Source organism: Podarcis pityusensis (genome assembly GCF_964106645.2).
Source record: "Podarcis pityusensis genome assembly, chromosome: 6".
In the NCBI taxonomy this organism is placed as follows: domain Eukaryota; kingdom Metazoa; phylum Chordata; class Lepidosauria; order Squamata; family Lacertidae; genus Podarcis; species Podarcis pityusensis.
The window spans coordinates 30,590,211-30,612,131 of record NC_138030.1 but is presented as its reverse complement, the minus strand read 5'-3'; the positions used below and the strand labels follow the sequence as shown (position 1 = coordinate 30,612,131).

Sequence of the window (21,921 nt, the reverse complement as noted above, 5' to 3'; positions counted from 1 at the left end):
GCAGAATGTAGAAGCGCAGTACGAGCCTCTAAGACAGCTTCCCCTGGCCTGAAATCCTCCAGTTGTGGATAGACCAGAATTCCCATAATCCCTGACCACTAGTCATGCTGGCTGGGACTGATAAGGAGTTGGAGTCCAAAATCATCTAGAGGGCACTAGATTTCAGGAAGATTGCTCTAGCCTACTAGATCTTAAGGCGATATTTCATTTTTATCAAGGTCATGGAATATTATCATAATATGGCTAAAGGTCAACTGTATTTCATAAACAGGAAAAAGGTTGTGACGTACACACTACAAAAGATCTGTGTTAAAAATAAACTGCGTATGTGAAAGTGTGCCCACCAGAAACTATTGTTGTGGCATCTGTCTGTCTCAACAGACAATGGAGTGCATATTCAGGGGTGAAGTCAAACTGCTATGTTAGTAGCACCCAAGTAACCTGCCTGAGGTGAAAGCCTGGGCAGTGTGTGTGGAAGTCCTGGGCTGCCCAGATGTTAAGAACCCCCTCTTGGCCTCGTTGATGTGGTCCAAAGGAAAGAAGAGCAATATGTTTGGCACCAGCTTGGAGTTGCCAGAAGGAAGCATAAAAGCTGCCATCCCATGGTCTTAGGAACTCCACTCTGGATTTGTATAAGGGTGTACTTATTTGTATAAAGGTGTACTCCTTTGTCTTTTCTTTTCCCAGGTCAACTGACAGTATGACCACAGCAGTCTGCTTTTATGGGATACAACTGTTGTTTCCTAGCAGCTGGGCACTGCAGCTAAGCAACTGCAGGTATGTTCAGAAAAATAATTTGGAGTGGGCAAAGCAATGTAGGCAGGGAAAGTAAGGCCTCAGCAAAAAACACATCTGAAAACAAATAAAAGGTAACAAAGGGCTTATCCACACTTTGACTTGTCCTGCTGTCCCCTGCCCCCGGAAAACTTATCTTTAGAGCTCAGAAGGAGCAACCACCTCTTCCTCATGTTCTGATCTATTGTGGAAGTGTGGATGAGGCCAAAGAGTGTGAAAGAAGAAGAGCTGAGACATCTGATCTCCCAGTGGCTTGGGGAAAGATCCTTACAGCCTGGACAGAAGGCGTCATCTTTTGACAAGAACTCAGCATCCACTTGGAGCAACATGACACAGCTGATTCTACAGCTCAAATCCTTCCTTTTCGCCTTCACTCTGAACTCCTAAGCTAGCAATCAAGTGGTCAGTGTGCCGCTTCTGATTAGGAGTTGGTGTCAATATGTGTGTGTGTATATATTATTTTTGGGGGGACACAGGTGGCGCTGTGGGTAAAACCTCAGCGCCTAGGACTTGCCGATCGTATGGTCGGCGGTTCGAATCCCCGTGGCGGGGTGAGCTCCCGTCGTTTGGTCCCAGCTCCTGCCTACCTAGCAGTTCGAAAGCACCCTTAAGTGCAAGTAGATAAATAGGTACCGCTTTATAGCGGGAAGGTAAACGGCGTTTCCGTGTGCTGCGCTGGTGCCGGCTCGCCAGAGCAGCTTCGTCACGCTGGCCACGTGACCCGGAAGTGTCTTCGGACAGCGCTGGCCCCCGGCCTCTTAAGCGAGATGGGCGCGCAACCCCAGAGTCGGTCACGACTGGCCCGTACGGGCAGGAGTACCTTTACCTTTTATATATTATTTTTTACATACAAATTAAAAGCTATTTGATGTTCTGAACTGCATTTAGTGGACATGGTGTTCTTACCTCCACCTCTCATTAAAAACTGAGGTTGGGTTTTATGCACAAAACCTTCTACAGACATGCCTTACTAAGTTTTACCCAGATGAAGATGAGTATTGCTCACTTTAGTCATATCAGTGCATGTAATGCAACAGGACAGCCTGTTATAAGGACTCTGAAACTTAAGCTCTGTTCATGTGCTACTTGCATGTAGAGCGAAAGCATGGGAAAAGTAGCCATGGAGTCATGCATTTAGTCCCACCCCCAGTAGTGAACTGCTCCTACATTTGCACCATGTAGAGCATAACATCTGCAGGGAGGAGCTTTCTCTGTGCAGGATTTTTAGTGTCCTGCATCGTAAATCAAAAGGGGAGCTCCATGCACAGAAAAGACTCCCTGCTGCAGACATTATGCTCAACAGGACAATGGTGGGAAATGGAAGAGTAAGCAGCATGACTTTGGGGGTTGTGCTAAATGCGTGGCCTGAAGGTCCCCTTCGCCACACTTGCCCTTTACACATGAGTATTGCATGAAAAGGGCTTAAGTCACAACTGAAATAGACCAAGTTTCAGGTATAGGAACTGACATTGCCTGAAAATACTGAAATAATATTGATGTTACTCCCAAACATTTCCACCAAAGGCGGTGTGGGGTAACTAACAGGTTTGGATTGGATTTAAACAGCAGATGGCACTAGTTTGCAGTGCTTCCCGCCCACTTTGGGGAGACAGCAGCCCTGCCCTAGAAGATTCATTAGGTGAACATGGTGTGAAGTCTGATTGCTTTCTCAAGATCAGCCTGCTGCTGGCATCCCACGTGAGGCTATCAAGAGCAGCTCTGACGTCTGCTTCCACATTTGAAGTGTGAGCAAGCTGGTGTATGTTATGTACAGGAAGGGTGAAGACACAAGTTGCACATTATCTGCAGGAGGCTGCACAGATTACAGTGACACATCTGCACCGTTGTTTTTAAAGACAAAGAGGTTTAATTAACAAGAGCAAAAGATTTATCAAAAGGTATTTAAGAAGCAGATCAGCAGCACTTTCCTAACTTTGAGCACACATGCAGTAAGTCTCAGAGGATTACTATTTCTGGTAGGAAAAATATTAAGCAAGTTTGAGATGTATGCAAGAGAAACACAAGGTGTTAAAAAAACCCCACCCCTATGTGTTTTGCCTTGGTGACAATTATACAAAAAATACTGAAGAAATGGGTCATTTCAGGAACTAAAGTAGGAAACCTGCAGAGAGTTTTAGCCTATAAACTCTGCAAACACAGTTCAAAGTCCTGTCTTTCTGTTAGCTAGTGTGCATTCCATGATCTGGCCACACATAGATGTTTCTGCTCTGCACTGTAAAATTAGCACATGTGACCTTATCAGCTTCATGAGCACAATAAAAGGGACAGCTCATGCCACTCTGTAATTGTAATTGTCTGGCATCTATTACAGAACCCAAGCTTACAATTTTAGGAAACTGAGTGCAGTGTTGCAGAATAAAGCCTAAAGACAGTTTGGCCAGTTTCGATGCAGAAATTAAAATCAGGATGGGATAATGGGTCTGGAAAGAATGCAAAACCTCATGTAAACTCAGAGCTTAACAATACCGTTTCACAAAGCAACTGGCAGCTTTAAAACAAAGCAGTTTTAGCTAGAGAAAATGCTGTCAGGTTTGCAAAGGAGGCAGGAGGGAAAAAAAGATATCCATGTATTCCATGATAAATGGGCCATGGGCATAATTAGGCCCAGCACAGGTCCCAATTTGGCCCACCGGGCTGTCTTCCCTAAACCACACCCACCTGTCTGAGGAGCAGGTAGAGATGCAGCTGCCAATGCCCAATTTAGTGCCTTAAAAGTATGCACCTGATTGTGCATCAACAAGAGAGGCTTACTGACACCAATGATCAGCTGACAGGCAGGCAGAGCAAGCCCACCTTGGAGAACTCTCAGCAGCACAGCAGACTCCTACAGAAAGCACAGCTTGAAATCAGCGTCTATCAGCTGCCTGGTAGTAAATTCAAGTCCTGCTTGGCTGATCTTGGATTTTCCTTCCATGTGGCTTGCTGCACTACAAAGGAAAAATGGGTCACCTGGAGTCATAATGACTTCACGTGATTGACAGGTGGGCAGGCTCCACTCACCTATCAAAACTGCCAACTGATGAATACATTTACCCATCCCAGCATTTACCCAAACAAAAACAAAACTACCCCTTACCAGAGCTAATTGTTATGCCCTGCTTTGACCAAGGTACTTAAAAGGCTTCACACCAAGTCTTCTTTCAGCATACACAATAACCCGAGCTTTTAAGAACAATCAATCAAAGCAAATAAATCTCTGTTACAGACACTCAGCACAATCCAGACTCAACTGATTTCAGTCCTCTTTGGCCCATTTGGATTTAAAAAGCATTTAGACAGAGAGAGTTCTGCAGATGACATCGTTGGCTCCTGACCAGCAAGGGAAATGTTTACAGCGGAATGGAACCAACCACTATTCAAGTGAGAAAAGGGCAAACTAATAAATTTTACAATGCACTCAAGAAGCCAGAGCAAGGGCAAGAGCAAGATTGCTTATGTTCCTCACAGCATATGATCTTAGTCCTTTTCACTTGTAGATTTTCCTTGGACACTCAACTGATAAAAGGACAGAAGGGTAAGTTGCCAATTCATCCCCATCGTTCAGCCCGGACACTGAGATCCAGCTCTGAGGGCCTTCTGGCGGTTCCCTCATTGCGAGAAGTGAGGCTACAGGGAACCAGACAGAGGGCCTTCTCGGTAGTGGCGCCCACCTTGTGGAACACCCTCCCTTCAGATGTGAAGGAAATAAGCAGCTATCCTATCTTTAAAAGACATCTGAAGGCAGCCCTGTTCAGGGAAGTTTTTAATATTTAACGCTGTACTGTTTTTAACACCTGATTGGGAGCCGCCCAGAGTGGCTGGGGAAACTCAGCCAGATGGGCGGGGTATAAATAATAAATTATTGTTATTATTGTTGTTATTATTATCCCAACTGCTTTTCTTTCTTAAAAATCTGTCCTCAGATTCAGTGTGTTGAAGTAGTGGATACAGCATCTGACTAGGACCTGAGACAACAGCGTTTGAATCCCCATGCAGGCAGCCATGAAGCTTAAGGGGTGACCTTGGGGCAGTCAACTTGTCTCAGCTTAAACTAGCTCATGGGATTGTTGTGAGGATAAAATAGGGAGGGGTAGAATGATGCATTCCATCTTGTGTTCCTTGGAGGAACGCAGAACATGGATGTAACAAGGAAACTAAAATATTCACATGACTATGATAGCCTACGTATTTACTGCTTTGTGGCCACAAAGTTATGTTTGTTCAGAAGAACTGTGGGAAGCTAGTTGCTCAGATTTTAAAACTAGCACACTGAACTAAATTATTCATACCCACACAGAGCTGAAATATTAATAGAAAAACAGCACAGTCTATGCAAGCAGGCACTGGTTTCTATGGTATTTTGTATAAATAGATCAAGGTGTAAATTAAGAGTGATGCTTTGTGAAATCCAAGCATTGTCGAGAGATAAAATATGCAATCTAATGATGTGAAGTCCTCAAACACAGCATGCACCCAAGGGCACAGTCCAGTCAGCAATTGTGTCTGCACACATCACATCCCTGTTAAAACTTTGCTTGGGCCCCATGCTGCCTTATACATCCGTTTTTAAATTACCACAGCAGAACGCTGAAAGAATGAGGTGAAGCCAAGACTTCCCCAGAACACACAATACTGTACAAGCTTGAAACCACTATGAAATCAGTAATCCACTTCTTAGGTGAAACAGCTTTGGGGGACTAGTCTTATAAAGATTGGACCAGAAGGCATTCCTACACCAAGATTGTGTTGATTAATTTTTCCAACCCCTGCATCCCTTGTTCAGCAAAATATAAATTTCAAAATTATGAGCAATAAGCAAATTAGTCTGAACAAAACGCTGTTTTTAGAAAAATAAACTGGAACCAGGGCAATTTAGGAGGGAAGAATCTATTCCTTCATCAAAGTGAGGAATCTGCTTAATCTGGAAATGCGGCTGCTTGAAGACCAGAAAGGATAAGCCCTAGAAATATCTTTCTTTACAGCACAATCGTATGGACGTCTATTCAGAAGTAAGCACCTTCCCTGAATTCAATGGTTGGGATTACTGCAATAAGATCAGTGTGAGACTACAGCAGCTAGGTTGCTTGTAGGGCAAACTACTGCCAGCATACAGCACCTCACTTATGGGAGTTTCACTGGCTGCCAACGTGCTACTAGGCTGGTGTTGGTACTAACAAATCTCAGGAACAGGTTACTTGAGAGACTGCCTTCTCCCTTGTATACCAGTAGATCCCCGTGGTCTGTAGGAAAGTTTCTCCTGGACGTTTATCTGCAGTAACACTGAGCAGGGCTTTCAGAGTGGCTCCCTCATTCTGTGGAATAGCATTCCTTTTGATATAATAGGTACTCACTATCTACACTTTCTGGAAACAATTGAATACATTTTTGTTCTGATAGGCTTTTGCCACTGGTGTCTATTTTGCATTGTTTTAGCTATAAAATATGTTCAGGTAGTGCAGAATGCAGCAGCCAAACTGTTCACAAGAGCAGGCTGATGGCAACTTGTTACTCCACTTTCTGAAAGAGTTGTACTGGTTACCAGTCTGCTACTGGACCAGGTTCAAGGGTCTTGTGCTAATTCAGAAAGCCCTAAATAACTTGGGCCCGAGGGACCTTGAGGATCTCCTGATTCCTCATGCTCTGGCTTGATCGCCGAGGTCTTCTGATGGGGCCCTTCTGGTGGCCCCATGTGCCCCTGAGGTTTGGCTGGCCTTACTACTACTACTACTACTACTACTACTACTATATTTGTTACCTATCCTTCACCCTAAGGTCTTAGGGTGGGTTACAACATTAAAACACAACATAACAAGGCAATATTAAAAACAGCTTAGAGCAACTTACAAATACAGTGGGTCCTAAAGATATACAGCACAAGCATCAAAAGCCAAGGAAAAGAGGTGCATCTTCAGCATTCGTCAGAATCTGTATAATAAAGTTGTCAGCTGCACCTTTGCAGGGTGCAAGTTCCACTGCTTAAGGGCTGCCACAGAGAATGCCCTTTCCAGGGTCACCACCCCTCAAAGCTTTTGAAGGTGGAAGAACATACCAATCACCTGAGAGGGTCTGTAGGGAAGAAAATGGTCTTTCAGGTATTTGGGGCCTGAGTCATTTAGGGCTTTGAACATTAATGTGAGCAAGCACCTTGAATTGAGCCCAGAAACAAACTGGCAACCAGTGTGGCTGTTTGAGCACAGGGGATATATGGGACCTAAACTGAACCAGTAATCCAGCTGTTGCATTTTGGAACTGCACATTCCAATACAAGAGCAGATTGCAATTACTAGAGTCCAAGGCTTTAGTGTGGCTGGCCCTGCTCTGTGGAGCTCCTTGTCTATAGGGGTTCAGCAGGAGTTATCCCTGTTTTTAGATACCTTCTGAAAACCTTATTATTCAGACAAACCTTTTCAAATCTGAAATTCTTTGCCAACTAGCTCTCACTACTGTGTTTTTATTCCATATCCTGCTTTGTGATATATTATATAAAAGTGTGGCTTATAAATACTTTAAGTAAATAAAGGGCACCTGGTTGGGGAAAGGGAAAACATCTTGATGTTCATTCACCTTGACAGATGAGAGACATAGAATATGTCTCTCCTATGGTTTCCTGCTGTTACAAGCAAACTACTACAGATGTTAACAGAAGGAAAGGAAGCAAAGGCATGGACAAGGTGTCCTTCACTTTCTGAAAATAGCAGTCAGTAGATCTCGTGAAACAATAAATGCATGAACTCCAAAGCAATTTGGAGTAAGCGGCCCCCACCCGCCCCGTTCCCCTGCAGCTTCATCTGTGCCTCTGAAATAATGGCTGTCACTGTTATCATCAAACACCCATGGCAACTACTCTGAAACATTGTTGGTGATGTTTCATAATGTAATCAATTAATATAGATAGGTTATATATATATTACACTGCTGGGGTTTTCACAGATTCTCTTTTTGCCTGCTGGGGTCACGAATTCCTCATGCAAAATCAATACCTGGCAAGGCAGGAGCATTGGACAGGGATATTTTAGTGTGGTCATAACTATCTCCATCCTTTCTCCCTCAATTCCCATGCATAACTACAATCTCCTGAAACAATGCTCTATCAAGCCCCCAAAGTTTTTTGTGGCTTCCACAAGCTGCACCCATAATGTTTAATTTTATTTAAATCTTTCAATTGAGTTGAGTTGGCTCGCCTACTGTGATGTTATGATGCCAAAACATTTTGGGAAGGCCGGGCCCACCAAATCTGTCAATTTAGAATTTAGCTTAAAAAAATAATTTTGCACCTCCAGGGACCTAGACAAAAGTTTTTAAAAGCTTTTTTTTTTTTTACTCAATTTGATACTGAATATTTCTTTTTCTTTTAAAGGAGAGCCTTTGTGAAGGCAGCCTTGGGAACTAAACTTCTCACTGCACATCCTTTTACACCTTGACCACACTATCTTTGACTTGCAGCCCCCATAGGGCTGACCATGTAACAGTATTGCCCTTGGACCAAAAACAGGTTTCTAAGGGGTTAGAAAAAGAATATTCCAAATTAAAAGGACTACCAGTAGCATTACTTGCACCACATAAGAAGTGAACTAATCTCTACAGTTTCCGTGATGCCTCGAGAGCTCAGAGAGTTATTACGAACAGCTTTTAGAGGAGCAGTTTGGTGTGCTCACTCATGAGACAGTCACTCAACAAGACTGATGCACTTAGAGACACAGGCTTGGGGACTCTTCCAGCTGTCCAACCTCCCCCACTGTCTGACTGACACCCACCCTGTTGATAAGGAACCCCTCCACCCCATGAATAGGGACTGAGAGGCAGCCAGTAGGACTGCCTCCCCTTCCCCCTCTCTAAAGTAAAAAGGAGTGGACTGGTGCGCCAGTCATTTTCTGCAATTTCCTCCTCCTCTGACTCTTCTTTCAGTAACTGCCCTGAACCAGTTGTGATCATGGGGCTCATGACAAGCCAAAAGAATTTCACATTTTCAGGAGTAATCATCATGTTTTTAGACAGTAGCCATGGAAGGAACTCCTTGGCTGAAATTTCTCCACACCAGTGTGAAATCTCTCAGAACCTTGCTTGTCTCAACCTTGTTCTGTGGACAGTGTTAGAATATAAACATTTATTGCTCATCTTTATTCACTTATTCATTGCTCAGGGCTTCCTAGGTCCCTCATAATAAGGTTTGTTCCAAGTGTTAGCGATTGGGTCAGATTAAACATATGACTGGCAGCAACTGCAAAACAGAAACAGAGGCAGACTAAATGTAACACGGAACTCTTAAAGACAGGCAAAATAATACAGATGCACCCATGACTTTACTAGCAGTGGAGGTCACAGACACCATCTGCTCACCCACAGACAACCCTTGCAGATCATTTAATCTATCATCTGCTCAAGAAGTAGGACAAGCTCCTACATTCTCATATTTCAATTGTACAAAGGGATAGAAATATATTTAAAAGTTTATATGGTCTGAGCAGGGTTTGGCTAATTGAAAACAAGTCTTAACCGCAAAAAGAAGAAGAGTTTTAAACCCCGCTCTTTCCAATGGCAAGCTCAGGTGGTAAGTAGCAAAGTGACTGCAGGCAGATTGGAGCTACTGGGAAAGATGAGCAAGGTATCCTCACATTTTTTGAGAAGTCTAAAATAGGGCTGCTATATGTCCAGAATTTCCCAGACATAGCCGGGATTCATCGGTTAAAAATGGCATCCGGGTGGAATTTCCGCAAGTCAGTTAAAATGTCCAGGAAAACCATATCCAGGCAGCCCATATAGGAAGCTTTAAAAACTTCAAAAAAAGAAAAAGCTCAACAACTTTTGTGTCTGGATTTTCACTTTTTGAAATATGGCAACCCTATATAAAATGTATTTGAAAGGGGGCAGAACCCCAATGAGGACTGAGCATGCTTAGTTGCCATGGGTTGTAAAATGACACTGGAAACAAAAAATGGAACTGCTAGGTGGAAGCAAAGAGAATACCCTGATTGGAGGGAATGGTTGGGTAGAAACCTGAACAGAATAACTCCTTTTAGGAAGTAGGATACACTGGGACATTTTGTTGCAGGTTCCAGTCACAACGTGATATCTTGTTTGATATAAGAATGGGAATTAGGTTGCACAAACCTGGACATATCAAATTTTATATTTAATAGCAAAGCTACTCCATATGATACAAATATGAGTCCATAGGGTCTTGATTTCATTCATAAAGAGCAGATCTAGGGGGAAACACAAAACTGAGGCTATTTTCTTCTGTCCAATCAGGACAGAACACACCCCAGCAATTATTCAGTGCTGCTTCTAGTAAAGAAATAAGAACCAGGGTATACACATCATTACTTCTCATGAGACTAGGAGGGCCAGGAGAAACAGGTCTCAACCGGGCCCTTCACATGATATGAGCTGCTATTGTGGTTCTGCTTCCTCCCTATTCTACCCTCAGAGAATCAAGAGAAAGTGAAGTAGTCAGTCAAAACTCTTTTTGGTGCTCTTTCCTATCTGGAAAACCTTGACTGCATCCACAAAGCGGCTTTCGCACTTTCTATTCACCCACAAGAAATTGCCACTTGCCCCCAGATTATGGTTACTTGAACTATAATCTGTAAGCGAAGTCTAAGATGCAAATTATTTAAGAGCTGCCCAAGGAAAACAAAATTGAGCAGCTATTACACCAGTAACACAGGACTTTAGATATAAAGAACATTCTTAATTAAGAACACATTATTTCAGGAACAAAGACAAACACTTTTGTGGGGGGGGGGGGCGGGTTCTGTTAGACTGGCAATGAAAATGACCCCTTCAGTCAAGTGTTTGTAGCAGCCTTAAGTATTTTTTCCCAGGTTGAGTCCAATAATCTCTTGGTGAATAGATCAACAAAATCTCAATGGCTTTGTCTGACTGTAACACCCATCAGCCTCAGCCAGCAAAGCCAATAATGGGAGTCAGAACCTAGCAACATGTGGGGGGCATCACAGTGGCAACCCCTGTTTCTGATAGAAATAGATAGATAGATAGATAGATAGATAGATAGATAGATAGACAGATGATAGATAGATATAGATATTATCTATCTATCTGGCATTCTTCCACAAACATAGAACTCAGATTCAAGGTTGCCATGTTGGCTCATAACCAGCCATCAACTAGACCCAGAACTGCTTAGTTTTTCACACAATTGCTGCCTCATGTGCCTTCAGAATGTTCCCTGGGACTGTGACCGGCTCCAAGGCACTTCCTGCAGGTCTCAACCTAGTAGAGGCTTCAAAGCATACATGTTCAACAGATGCACATTAACAGCTGTCTTGTGGAGTCGTTCAAATATAAGGAAGCAATATCCATTAAAGTTTTGACAGATGCTGCTGCCTGAGGTTTTGATGCTACAGAACTAAATTCTTTTCACAATTCTTGATGTGACTATTATCTATGAGAAAGAGTGTTAGCCATGCAGATTCAGTATTTGACAGCTGGAGTTAAGATGCTGTTCGAAGTCCTTGCTTGCTCAGCTGCCCACTTCCTTTCCCCCTCAAATTTCCTTTGAAGCTAAATGTGAGCCTGTCCCCCTTCCTTTTCCATTATCTAATTGCAGAGACCCTCTGCATCTATGCCTAAGCTTCTGGTGTGCCCGCATGATTTCTAAAAATGGTGCCGCTCTAATTAACCCAGGTATGAGAGACCATTTGCACTGTCTTTGACTCAAAGGGACATCACCTAGGTTAAAATAGTGGAATGCCACTTGAACCTAATAAAGGATATGTGCATTTGTTTTTCCAGTGAGGTACATTATATCTTTGGCTTATCAAGATCACCTTAGCCTGAAGCAGCTGAAGGCTATGGGAAATTTCAAGATTCAATCTTGCCCACGCAACCCTTCTTAAATATGTTGTAATTCATGCACAGTGTTTAACTTGTGTAAATAAAAGCCTGAAGCAGGCAGTCCTCAGAAGTTGTCATTCGTATCATATGAGGCAAAGAAGCTTTATCAACACACAAAGGCTGTACATAGCTCAATTTTAGGAGCAGCTAAAATTAATAAAGTGGCAGTAAGGAACATCCTGTTCAGTGGTTGCTATGGGCACAAGTTCACTGTTCATCCACTCTAGAAGATTAAGAAAAAGAAGTGGCAAGCATCACCTGGTTTATGCTCAATTCGTGTCACACTCGCCAGTTTTGTTTTACATTAATTATAGTGCAATTGCCCTGGCTAATTTTCATAAACTCTCAAATGTGCATTTTATCTATTTCTGTGCCTGCTTGTGTTGAGTTATGCTGGGGTGGCTGGGCAGTTTTGCGGTGGGTGGGTGGGTGGGTGGGTGTGGGTGGGTGTGGGTGTGGGTGTGTGAATGCTTGAGAGATTCTCTTAAATCCTTTTCAAACTGAAGTTTCTGGCCTTAAATTCACCTTTGCACAACACTGAACACCAAACTGGTCCAACAAATGAGGTAAGTGGAGGGAGCTTCAAGTCAAGCCAAAGGGCATAAAAGGATGTTCAATTTCACCGGTGTGTGATCTTAGCTCCCTGAAGCTGAGATTCTGGTTCCCTTTTAATTCAAAGTTATTCTAAGCATACGTCAGGTGTTAACAATTCCTAGCCATGCCTTGTACAGATGCCACATCAAGACTGTTGGTTAAAATTCACATCACACTCTGCTCATGTTTGGCAAGACATCTGTGAAGACAAGCTCTTAGGCCAGAAGTAGAGTGGCATTCCTACCTTCAGGACAAATGTGGCTAAGACCCAAAACAGGGTAGAAACATTTTTAAAATATAAATTGCTACCAAAATGTGTTAAAAAATAAAAATCAACTTTAATCTATGATGGTGAATAGCTGACATCGATAACCAGAAATCTGAAGGATGCCCTAAAACATGATCGTACACTAGTAGAAAGATATCACCTTTTTCAGATACATCTCAATGTTTACCATGTGCATACAAGAATATTATTGGCCAGCTCCCCTTATCTATGCAGATCAGCCGAAAGACTAATTTCGGGTGACAAAATTGTATGTTATACATTCATTGATCACTAAAGAAGATTCCTTGGGGATTCAAATGCATTTGGTCTTTAGAACTAATCTAATGCTGGATTTAAGGCATTGTCCTGTACTGTGTTACCTTGGTTTACAAACTGAATCCATTCCGGAAGTTTGTTCTTAAACCAAAGCGTTCTTAAACCAAGGTGTGCTTTCCCATAGCAGTGGGGGACTTGATTTACAAATGGAACACACTCAACAGGAAGCGAAACATGTTCTGCTTCCAAGGCAAAACTCACAAACCAAAACACCTACTTCCGGGTTTGCAGCGTTCTTAATCCAAGTTGTTCTTAAACCAAGGTACCACTATATTGTTATGGTCATTAATATGTTTAATTTATATTCATACTTTTTGTAGAATTGAAGTCAAATTTTACTTTTTGTACAAATTTTAGTAGCAATTTATATTGCATTTTTGGTCCTACCCAATTTTGTTCCTAATTCCACCTTTTGAGGCTGGCTTGGCATTTCCATTTTTCTGTATCTTGCCCATGTGGCTAAGACAAGATAGGACAACAGGCCAAGCCACAGAATGCAATAAACTGGCAACTTCATATAATAATTTTTTAAACACTGAAAACACCACTTTATGATTTGAGGATTACAAGCCCTTCCTACTTCATTAATTTCTGAGATGTAGAGCTTCAACACAGATTTGCATCTTACAAAAACTACACACACACCATTGCAGTAATTTAACTTTATGGTGCTTCAAAAGTCCATGGTGATCAACTCCAAAATCTGGCCCTTAAGATCTGGAAGCAGACAAGTCCTGTTCAACACATACTGCCGAACACACTGTTAAATGTACAGAAAACCAGCAAAAGGTATATGGGAGCCAATGGACTCTTAGGTTTCTCAAGTTCTTTTTTATTTTTAATTCGGGCAACTGTCTGATCAACAGAGATCCATTGTCGTTCTTCAAGGAAAGCCTGACAATGCATGCCCGTTTTGGTTTCAGGTACTTACCTGACAGTCAAAGTCCTGGAAGTTTCGAGCTGAATTCTGTCAAAATAAGAATAAGAGCCAATGAATAGCCCAGATTCCAGAACAGCCTCATAAACTTTGCTTTGCAGCCTAGTTTTCTGAAAACTCTGCTCCGGCATATCACTTTGCAGCAAACTATTGTCAGAATTGAAGCTTTTTGTACTTCATTAGTATGAATAAATGCAAATGTCATTACAATTAGCTTTCCTCCACCCCCAACAGCTGATGCCAGAAACAAAATTATTGTATGAACTGCCAAGGATAGAGGCAAGTGCCACAATTCCACATGAGTCGGTACACATTTATCAGTCCCAGAAATAATCATTTTCTAACACTTTCGTGCATAGACAAACCTGCTCATTTTTCAAATGTACTGTGAAAATACCATTCAAAAGTGTTTCCATTCCAACATTTGGTCAATATATATTATGAACTGGTGGCGCTGCTGCTCGGTTCATGCAAAAGGTTAGAACACATGTTTTGCATGCAAAGGGTTCCAGATTCAATCCCTGGCATCTTCATGAAGGGCTAGGAAATAATTAACTGAAAACCTGGGTGTTTTCTACCAGTAACTGAAGAAAATGCTGAGCTAGATGGACCGATCAGTGGTCTGACTTGGTAGTTTCTATACAGTCATACCTCAGGTTGAGAACGTGATCCATGCAGGAGGCGTGTTTGCAACCCGCAGCATTCGCAACCCGCAGCGCCGCTGCACACGCGTGACACGATTCGGCATTTCTGCGCATGCACGTGACACCATTTTGTGCTTCTGCGCATGCGTGAGCGCCGAAACCCGGAAGTAACCCATTCTGGAACTTCCAGGTTTGGCGTGGTCCATAACCCGAAAATGCGCAACCTGCAGCGTTCGTAACCCGAGGTACGACTGTATTCCTATATAACTTCTTAAACATGCATGGTCATTTAGACAAAATACTCAACCTCTGGCTACTATGTAATTTATCACTGGATCTGGCTATGGTTTTCTGTCTATATTGATATAAAACTCCTTTTAAAAAGAGGAAAGACTTTTTGTAGTCTGTGGGCTTGGTAAAACGAATATTTGTTACCGCCATTCATTTCTTTAAAAAACCCAAGAGTGGTTTACAACAATTATATATAAAACCATACAATAAAAGCCACATACAAAGTTAAAACCAGAAACCAGCTATTATGGCAATATGTATTCTTAATTGCCCACATAAGCCTGATGGAATAAAAAGTTTTTTAGCAGGCATCTAAAAGTTGAAACAGAAATATGTTAAAATAGTAAGTGGATGAGACAGACACGGTAGCGAGAGGAAAAACCGGATGGCCCACAAGTGTTCAAGGCACACCAAAAGCTAAAAAGAGAAGACCAGTGTAAGACTGGATTTTGCAGAAATAGCTGGGAAACATTGGCTCATCGCTGTAAATCACCATAGAAAAGTTAGTGATCACACTATTCACCCACACACTTGCACACCCTTGGAAAATGCTAAGAACTGAACCAAAGTAAGAACCAAAGTTAAAACTGAAATGAGAAAGATATCCTATGCATTCTTTGTGAAAGGTACCTCAAATTATGTACTAAAGAAAGGCTGAAATCATCAATTAATGGGCAATTAATCCTGAGAAGACTGAATGCAACTCCTCTCATGCAACGGGCTTTCCTGTGCCCTCCCTGCACCAAGCCCCCCCCTCCCCCGCCACTCCTGAGGATCCAGGGATGGAGAAATCAAGAATCCTGAAGGTCTGCCTTTTGCAAGCAGTGCCCTTCCACTTACTCTTGCATAATGCATTCTTCTTATGCTACTTGTAGGGAAGGGCAAGAAACAATGCAGGGCACTGAAGTCTTTTGCCCTTCCCGACCAGTAACCCCACCCCACCCCAGCTTTGGAGATTTCATCAGACGTTGGTCTGAAAGTGTATGGTATTATCTTTACAGCTCATTCTTTACGTATTCCGTGTTATTATGGATTGATGCATTGGACTCTAGCCCAACAAACTTATTTATTTTAAAGTGTCATAGGTCTCTTTATCATCAATGTTCAAAGAGATGATGGAAGCTACAACAGAAGGAAGAGTACCCATCCCAGGGAGTTTGCAATCTATAATTTGCAACAGGGCGGGCAAAAGACAACAGAGATAATATTTAAGGGGCCGGGGTTGTGTTCAGTTATATTGAAGTGATGGACTTTACAAAAAAAATACATAGAGCTTCTCAGAACATTAAGTTCTGTTTCTTAATACCAAACAGTACAGAATTCTAAACTACACACAACCCTTATGTACTGCTCACAGATAACATAAAATGACTAGTGCTTTGCTAATGCTCAAACAAACCAGAATTACCTTATCATTCAGGAGAGGCTTGATCTCTGTCAATTGGACATCTTGCAATTCTTCCATGTTTACCGAGAACACAGAAGTTAGCTTTCAAACAGCAAAACACTCTAAGAGAGAGCAAGAGAAAAGACCAGCGTTAAGATTGCAAACACTGAAAAAGATGCCAGGACCCCACAGAATGAATTGAAAGCATGGACTAGGTACTTGAACACAGCCACGAAATAGGTTTGTGCCTCCTGAACAGAAAGGCACCTGCTTTCTTCACAATGCAGCACTAAAGAAGGCATTATTTATGCCTGACTGAATCATAAACAAATGACTTCTCCTGCAAAGCATCCCTGCTAAAATATCAGTAGACCAGAGGTCTAATCTGACAAACTTCCTCCTTCAGAGGAAGTGCAACCCAATTTCACGAACATGCGAACCCTTCACCCAAAGAACCCACACCTTCCCAGGATCATTGGTCCTCATCCAGTCCACCGCTGCATCCAGAAACTGGTCCAAAGCTCTCATGACCTCTCCTGATTCAGATGTTATGGAGAAGTAGAGCTGTGTATCATAAGCATACTGGAGACACCTTGCTCTAAAACTCCTAATAATCACACCCAATAGCTTCATACACGTTCTACCCGGTCACTGAGGTCCAGCGCTGAGGGCCTTCTGGCAGTTCCCTCGCTGCAAGAAGCCAAGTTACAGGGAACAAGGCAGAGGGCCTTCTCGGTAGTGGCGCCCGCCCTGTGGAATGCCCTCCCACCAGATGTCAAAGAGAAAAATAACTACCAAACTTTTAGAAGACATCTGAAGGGAAGCTTTTAGTGTTTAATAGGTTATTGTATTTTAGTGTTTTGTTGGAAGCCGCCCAGAGTGGCTGGGGAAACCCAGCCAGATGGGTGGGGTATAAATAATAAAATTATTATTATTATTATTAAATAGAAGTGGGGAGAGAATAGTACCATGCAAAACCCCATAGCACAAATGTCGAGGGAGGGAGGCGAGAAACACGAACCCAGTGCTACTCGCTGGGTACAACCTTAAAGATACAAACAGAACTACTGTAATATAGTGCCTCCAACACCCATCTCACTAATGGGTCCAGGAGGATATCATGGTTGATGGGTTTCAAAGGCCGCTAAGTGATCAAGCAGAAGTAATAAGGTTGCACTCCTCTTGTCCCTCTCATGATAAAGGTCACCCAACAGGGCACCCAATTCAGTTCAGGTCTGAACCCAGATTGTACTCAATTCAGATTACAGACGCTTCAGGTTACAGACTCCGCTAACCCAGAAATAGTACCTCAGGTTAAGAACTAATCTGTCTCTTCCAGGAATATCTGCAGTTGCTCTACAACCCCCTTTCTATCACCTTTGTCAATAAAGGGATGTTAGTAACTGGTCTAGGGTGGGCTTTTTGAGGAGTGAATCCACCACTGCCTCTTTAAGCACAAAATGTTTAAATTTGTCTATAGTTTTGAATAAGTAAAATAAGGCTACTGTTTCCTTGCTACCACTAGCTTGGTGTTAATCTCTTCAAAATGTGTGTTGGCACTGTTGAAAACCTGCTATTTCTTTAACAGGTTTTTTTCCTTGCTACTGTCTCCTCCTCTGGTGAAATGATTCACTAATGAAAATGGTGAGAGGCTTGTAATGGTAGCCTTGCAAGCATCTCAATCGGCAACTGCCTAAGAGTTTAAGAACACTGTTTAAAATTAAACTCTTTTCAATTTTATCTGCAAATAGCTAATTTAACACTAGCAAACAATGTAACCTGCTGATGCATCAGACAGGTGCCTGGGAAGGGGAGTAAAAATCTCTCTGTGTGTGTAAAATTAAGGAAGGTTTGAAGACAAGGAGGTCTTTGGTGGGGGCGTGCAGGAGAACAGAGGAGAGTAGGAAGGGAAAGAGAAGAGGAGTATTGTCTTGCAATCCCGGTAGTGAGCAAGAAGAAGGAAGGAGGCAGGGAAAGGACAAAGGTTTAGGAAAAGCCATTACAGTGCAATAACTATATTTAACGGGACAGGATCCAGTGATTAAAAGTGTACCTAAACTTGCAGAGTACAGGTCCCATCAAATAGTGTCTGAATTGAAGACACACCCTGAAACTGAGTTTTAGTTGCAGGTAAATGTAGCACTAAAAATAAACTGCTGATAAATAAGTGGTACAATCTAGCACAAACTTGATGCACCGTTAAAAAACCAGCGGCTTCTTTACTGTTTGGATTATAAAATATCCAGGTGTCAATTAAGCGGGCAGTTCTCAAATGAGCACCTCTGTCATTCATCATCTTTTAGTTGATAGTGTTTGAGGGCAATAATGCCTTTTAAACAGTTAATAGAGAAGTTAACATTAAATTCCACATTAGGCAGGTGTAGCCATACGGACAGTCTCTCTGCTTTGACCAGAAATTATCACTGGAGTCCATAAGCACTTGTGAATTCTCCCAGAAAGGAATGAACAAAACCCTTCCCATTTCCTTAATGTTTACGCGACTACTGATAATTAGATTCATGTCTCTAACACACTTTTTTCCAGAGTTGATACTATTACAGGTCTAACACCTGGAATGATTCAATATAACTCGTTATACATATGGTGCTGTGGAAAAACAGTGTCCAGGGGGAATTAAAGCCTTGTTCTCCACAACTGGTAAATATAGTCGGCTGACGTTTCCAAGGCAACTGTGTGTGCTCTCTGTGGATATGGAAGAGAAGACTGGCGTAAGGCTGGCCAAGAAGCTCTCCTGCATAAACCTTGCTAGCCCTTATTTTGGGACTGGTATTTAGGTTCTTAAGCCTTCAATGCCCAAAGCACACAAACTTAATAGAGGGTGGTGAAGCCTCCAGATGGGTGCCCTTGAGGCTCCCAGCATCTGTGTGTTTGTGTACACAAATATGCAAAAACTGGGTCTTGGCCCAGGTGAAATAAAGTCTTGTTTCGCCCCCACTAACTCTAGAACAGCATCCTCCTAGAACAAATTGTGCCTGGAGGCAGTAAACAGAGCAAGGAGACAAAAGGGGGCTCTGCTGCCATCTCTAGATCAAAATTGGAATTGCTTTTTGTCACTCAACTCATTTTGGACTAAGGAGAGTCGACATAAAAACAGACATGCCAGCTCTGTTAACCCCAACTGAGTAGGCAGTGGAGGACTTAAAAGAAAGATGATGGAAACTCCCACAGAGCCTAAACTTAGACTTCGAAATAACCACAGAAAAATGATTCCAAAGTTCTGCAGAACGACAAACTGAATGGTGCTGGGAACCATTCTAGAAGGTGAAACCTGCCTCTTTGCATATTTAAAGGAGCAAGTTACATCGGTGAAGGCTTTCCCAGCAAAAAGTCTTGCTGCTACATTTAATCTGGAGGTACGTCTCAGAGCAGCACCTAGCACTCCACAAGATTTAATTATAAAAATTTTGAACTATGAGGAAAAGTTAAAAAATAAAAATAAACAAAGTGGAAATCACATCTGAAACAACTGGCTGGAATTTTCCTAGATCTGTCCTGGAAATGCTTCAATGACAAGATTTTTAAGTTGCTTGTTATCTCACAGGGACACGCTCTATTCACTAGAGATATGAGTGATGGATGACTACAGAGGTAACCAAGAGACACTAGACAATCAGCCAGCAGCGACACATAAAGGAGAAATACCCAATGAAGTAGCTCTATTAGCACAAGAACTTGCATTTGTGCAACAGAACTTCTCCTCTCTCTACTCCTCCTGCAATGGCCTCCCCAAATCTGGGTTGCAGAAAACCCCAGAATGAGGAGAGAATTATTCTATTATTATTGCACTAATGGAACTATTTTGTTGGATACCTCCCTAAATCTGGTGGAAACAAATGCAAACATCAGAGTCATTAGCTCACAGAATTGTAGAATTGGAAGGGACCATGAGGGTCATCTAGTCCAACCCCCTGCAATGCAGGAATTTTTTTGCCCAATGTGGCGCTTGAACCCACGACCTTGAGATTAAGAGTCTCATGCTCTACCAACTAAGCTATTCTGACACAGAAAGACAAGCAGATTAGTCCTGTTAACAGTTTACAGTTAATGTTTTCTGGAGTAATTACACCTACCCAATAGTTAAAGTTGTGTCACCAACTTTGCACCACTCTTGAAAAATGCACTGAATTATTTGGTATACTGCACAAAGAGGAAGATGTTCTAGTTTAGGATAGCATAACAACAACAACAACAATAATAATAATAATAATAATAATAATAATAATAATAATGGTATTTTTTTACAAAAAGTCTCAGAGAAGTTAAACATAAAAAAATTGTTTTTTAAAAAACCAAAATAAAAACATACACAATACTGAAAGAATTTATCTACCAACAAACAAGCCAGAGGTTTAGGAGCAGGGCTTTAAAAAGCAAAAACTAGAGTCCTTGATAAAAGAGACAAAATAATGATTGCATCATACAAATGATCAGGAATATTAAAGGGAATGTTGAACCACCAAGATTGTTCTGCCTGTTAGGAAAAAAGCTCTTACTCAGTTACAGTAGCAGCTTGTAAACACCTGCAACCCCACAAGGGAGCAGAACATAGAGTGGAAAATTTCATTTGTCAACATAGTTCAGCTACAAATCAAAGGCCTGGTTCACGTGTATCACTAAGCCGAACCACGTCCCAGCATGAATCCACAACCACACAGGTGGTCACAGCAAAATTTATGGCCACTTCACTCCTCCCTCAGTTCTGCTGCTGCTGCTGCTGCTACACAACCTGCAGCTAAGCCATAGTTTGGCTGAGTGTTATGTCCAAACCCAAGCTCCTAGTTTGCCTTGCTTCAGACCATGTAGCCAAAGTTTGTTCCTTATGTGCGGTCTGTGGTTTGTCTGAGGAAGACAAGTCATAAGTCCGAGTTTTGCTTTTTAAAAATACTTTTTTATTAAAGTTTTTCACAATACAATAACAGCTACAAAACAGCAACAAGAAACAGAACAAGTAAAATACGGAGTCCTCTCCTAGAGGCTGTTCTCAGTGCCCACCACCACAGAAGGTAGCAACCTCTCCCAGCTGTCACCTGTGGTCCCTCCTTTTTCCTCCCAGCCTCTCATCCTAGGAGACCAACATTTCCCTGTCTCCCACCCAGGGCCCTCCATCAACCACCCACCAACCACATGAGTACACAATTCCTTTAACAAACGCCCAACACATAGGACTCCAAAGAACCCACAAGTCTGACTTCTGATGTACCTTGTACCCACCTTAAACTGTAAAACCTGAACAATACAAGGTATTTTAATCTTCAAACTTGTAGAAGACAGGTACACATAATCCAGTCTGCAAAATACATTGTGTGTGGTTGTGTGTGATCAGACTAAATACCCGTCTTGTCCAGCATTCTGTTCCACAGTGGCCTATGACCTGTCAACACTCTTTCATGTACAACCAAAACCATACAATATATACATTTCATTAAACTGATGCAGACCTGGTCATAAAAACAACCCAATTCACTTTCTTGCTCCACTCTTGCTAGTTCTACTTCCTATCTCTTTATTTCATTTAACAGCCAGGTTCACGTCTGCTGAGTAAAAGCCCCCACCTTTTTTTTTGCTTTAAGTGCTGGAGCTGCAATATAGAGGCACTGTGAGGTGGGCAGGCTTGTGAGGAACAGCTAAGGTTGATCACAATTCTATGATTACTGCCCTTGATCTTCACTGGACTACCTCTGTACAGTGGTACCTTGGTTGTCTAACTTAATCCGTTCAAAAACCAAGGCATGGCTTCCGATTAGCTAAAGAATCTTCCTGCGCTCAATCAGAAGCCGCGGAAACCACCTCA

General features: G+C 42.2%; 1 protein-coding gene across 4 annotated transcripts in view; it reads right to left on the bottom strand.

The window, feature by feature from the left end:
• The window catches only part of NDRG3 (NDRG family member 3), a 52,035-nt gene that overhangs the window by 22,442 nt on the left and 7,672 nt on the right, over nt 1–21,921 (bottom strand). For 2 of the 4 annotated variants that reach the window (XM_081010386.1, XM_081010388.1), the window contains exons 2-3: nt 16,131–16,231; nt 13,782–13,817 (exon numbers count right to left, since the gene is read on the bottom strand). In XM_081010386.1, the coding sequence (XP_080866512.1) occupies nt 13,782–13,817; nt 16,131–16,187 (93 nt within the window). In that variant the 5' untranslated portion in view covers nt 16,188–16,231. The remainder of the gene's footprint in view (nt 1–13,781; nt 13,818–16,130; nt 16,232–21,921) is intronic. The other 2 variants (XM_081010387.1, XM_081010389.1) reach the window with 1 other exon arrangement.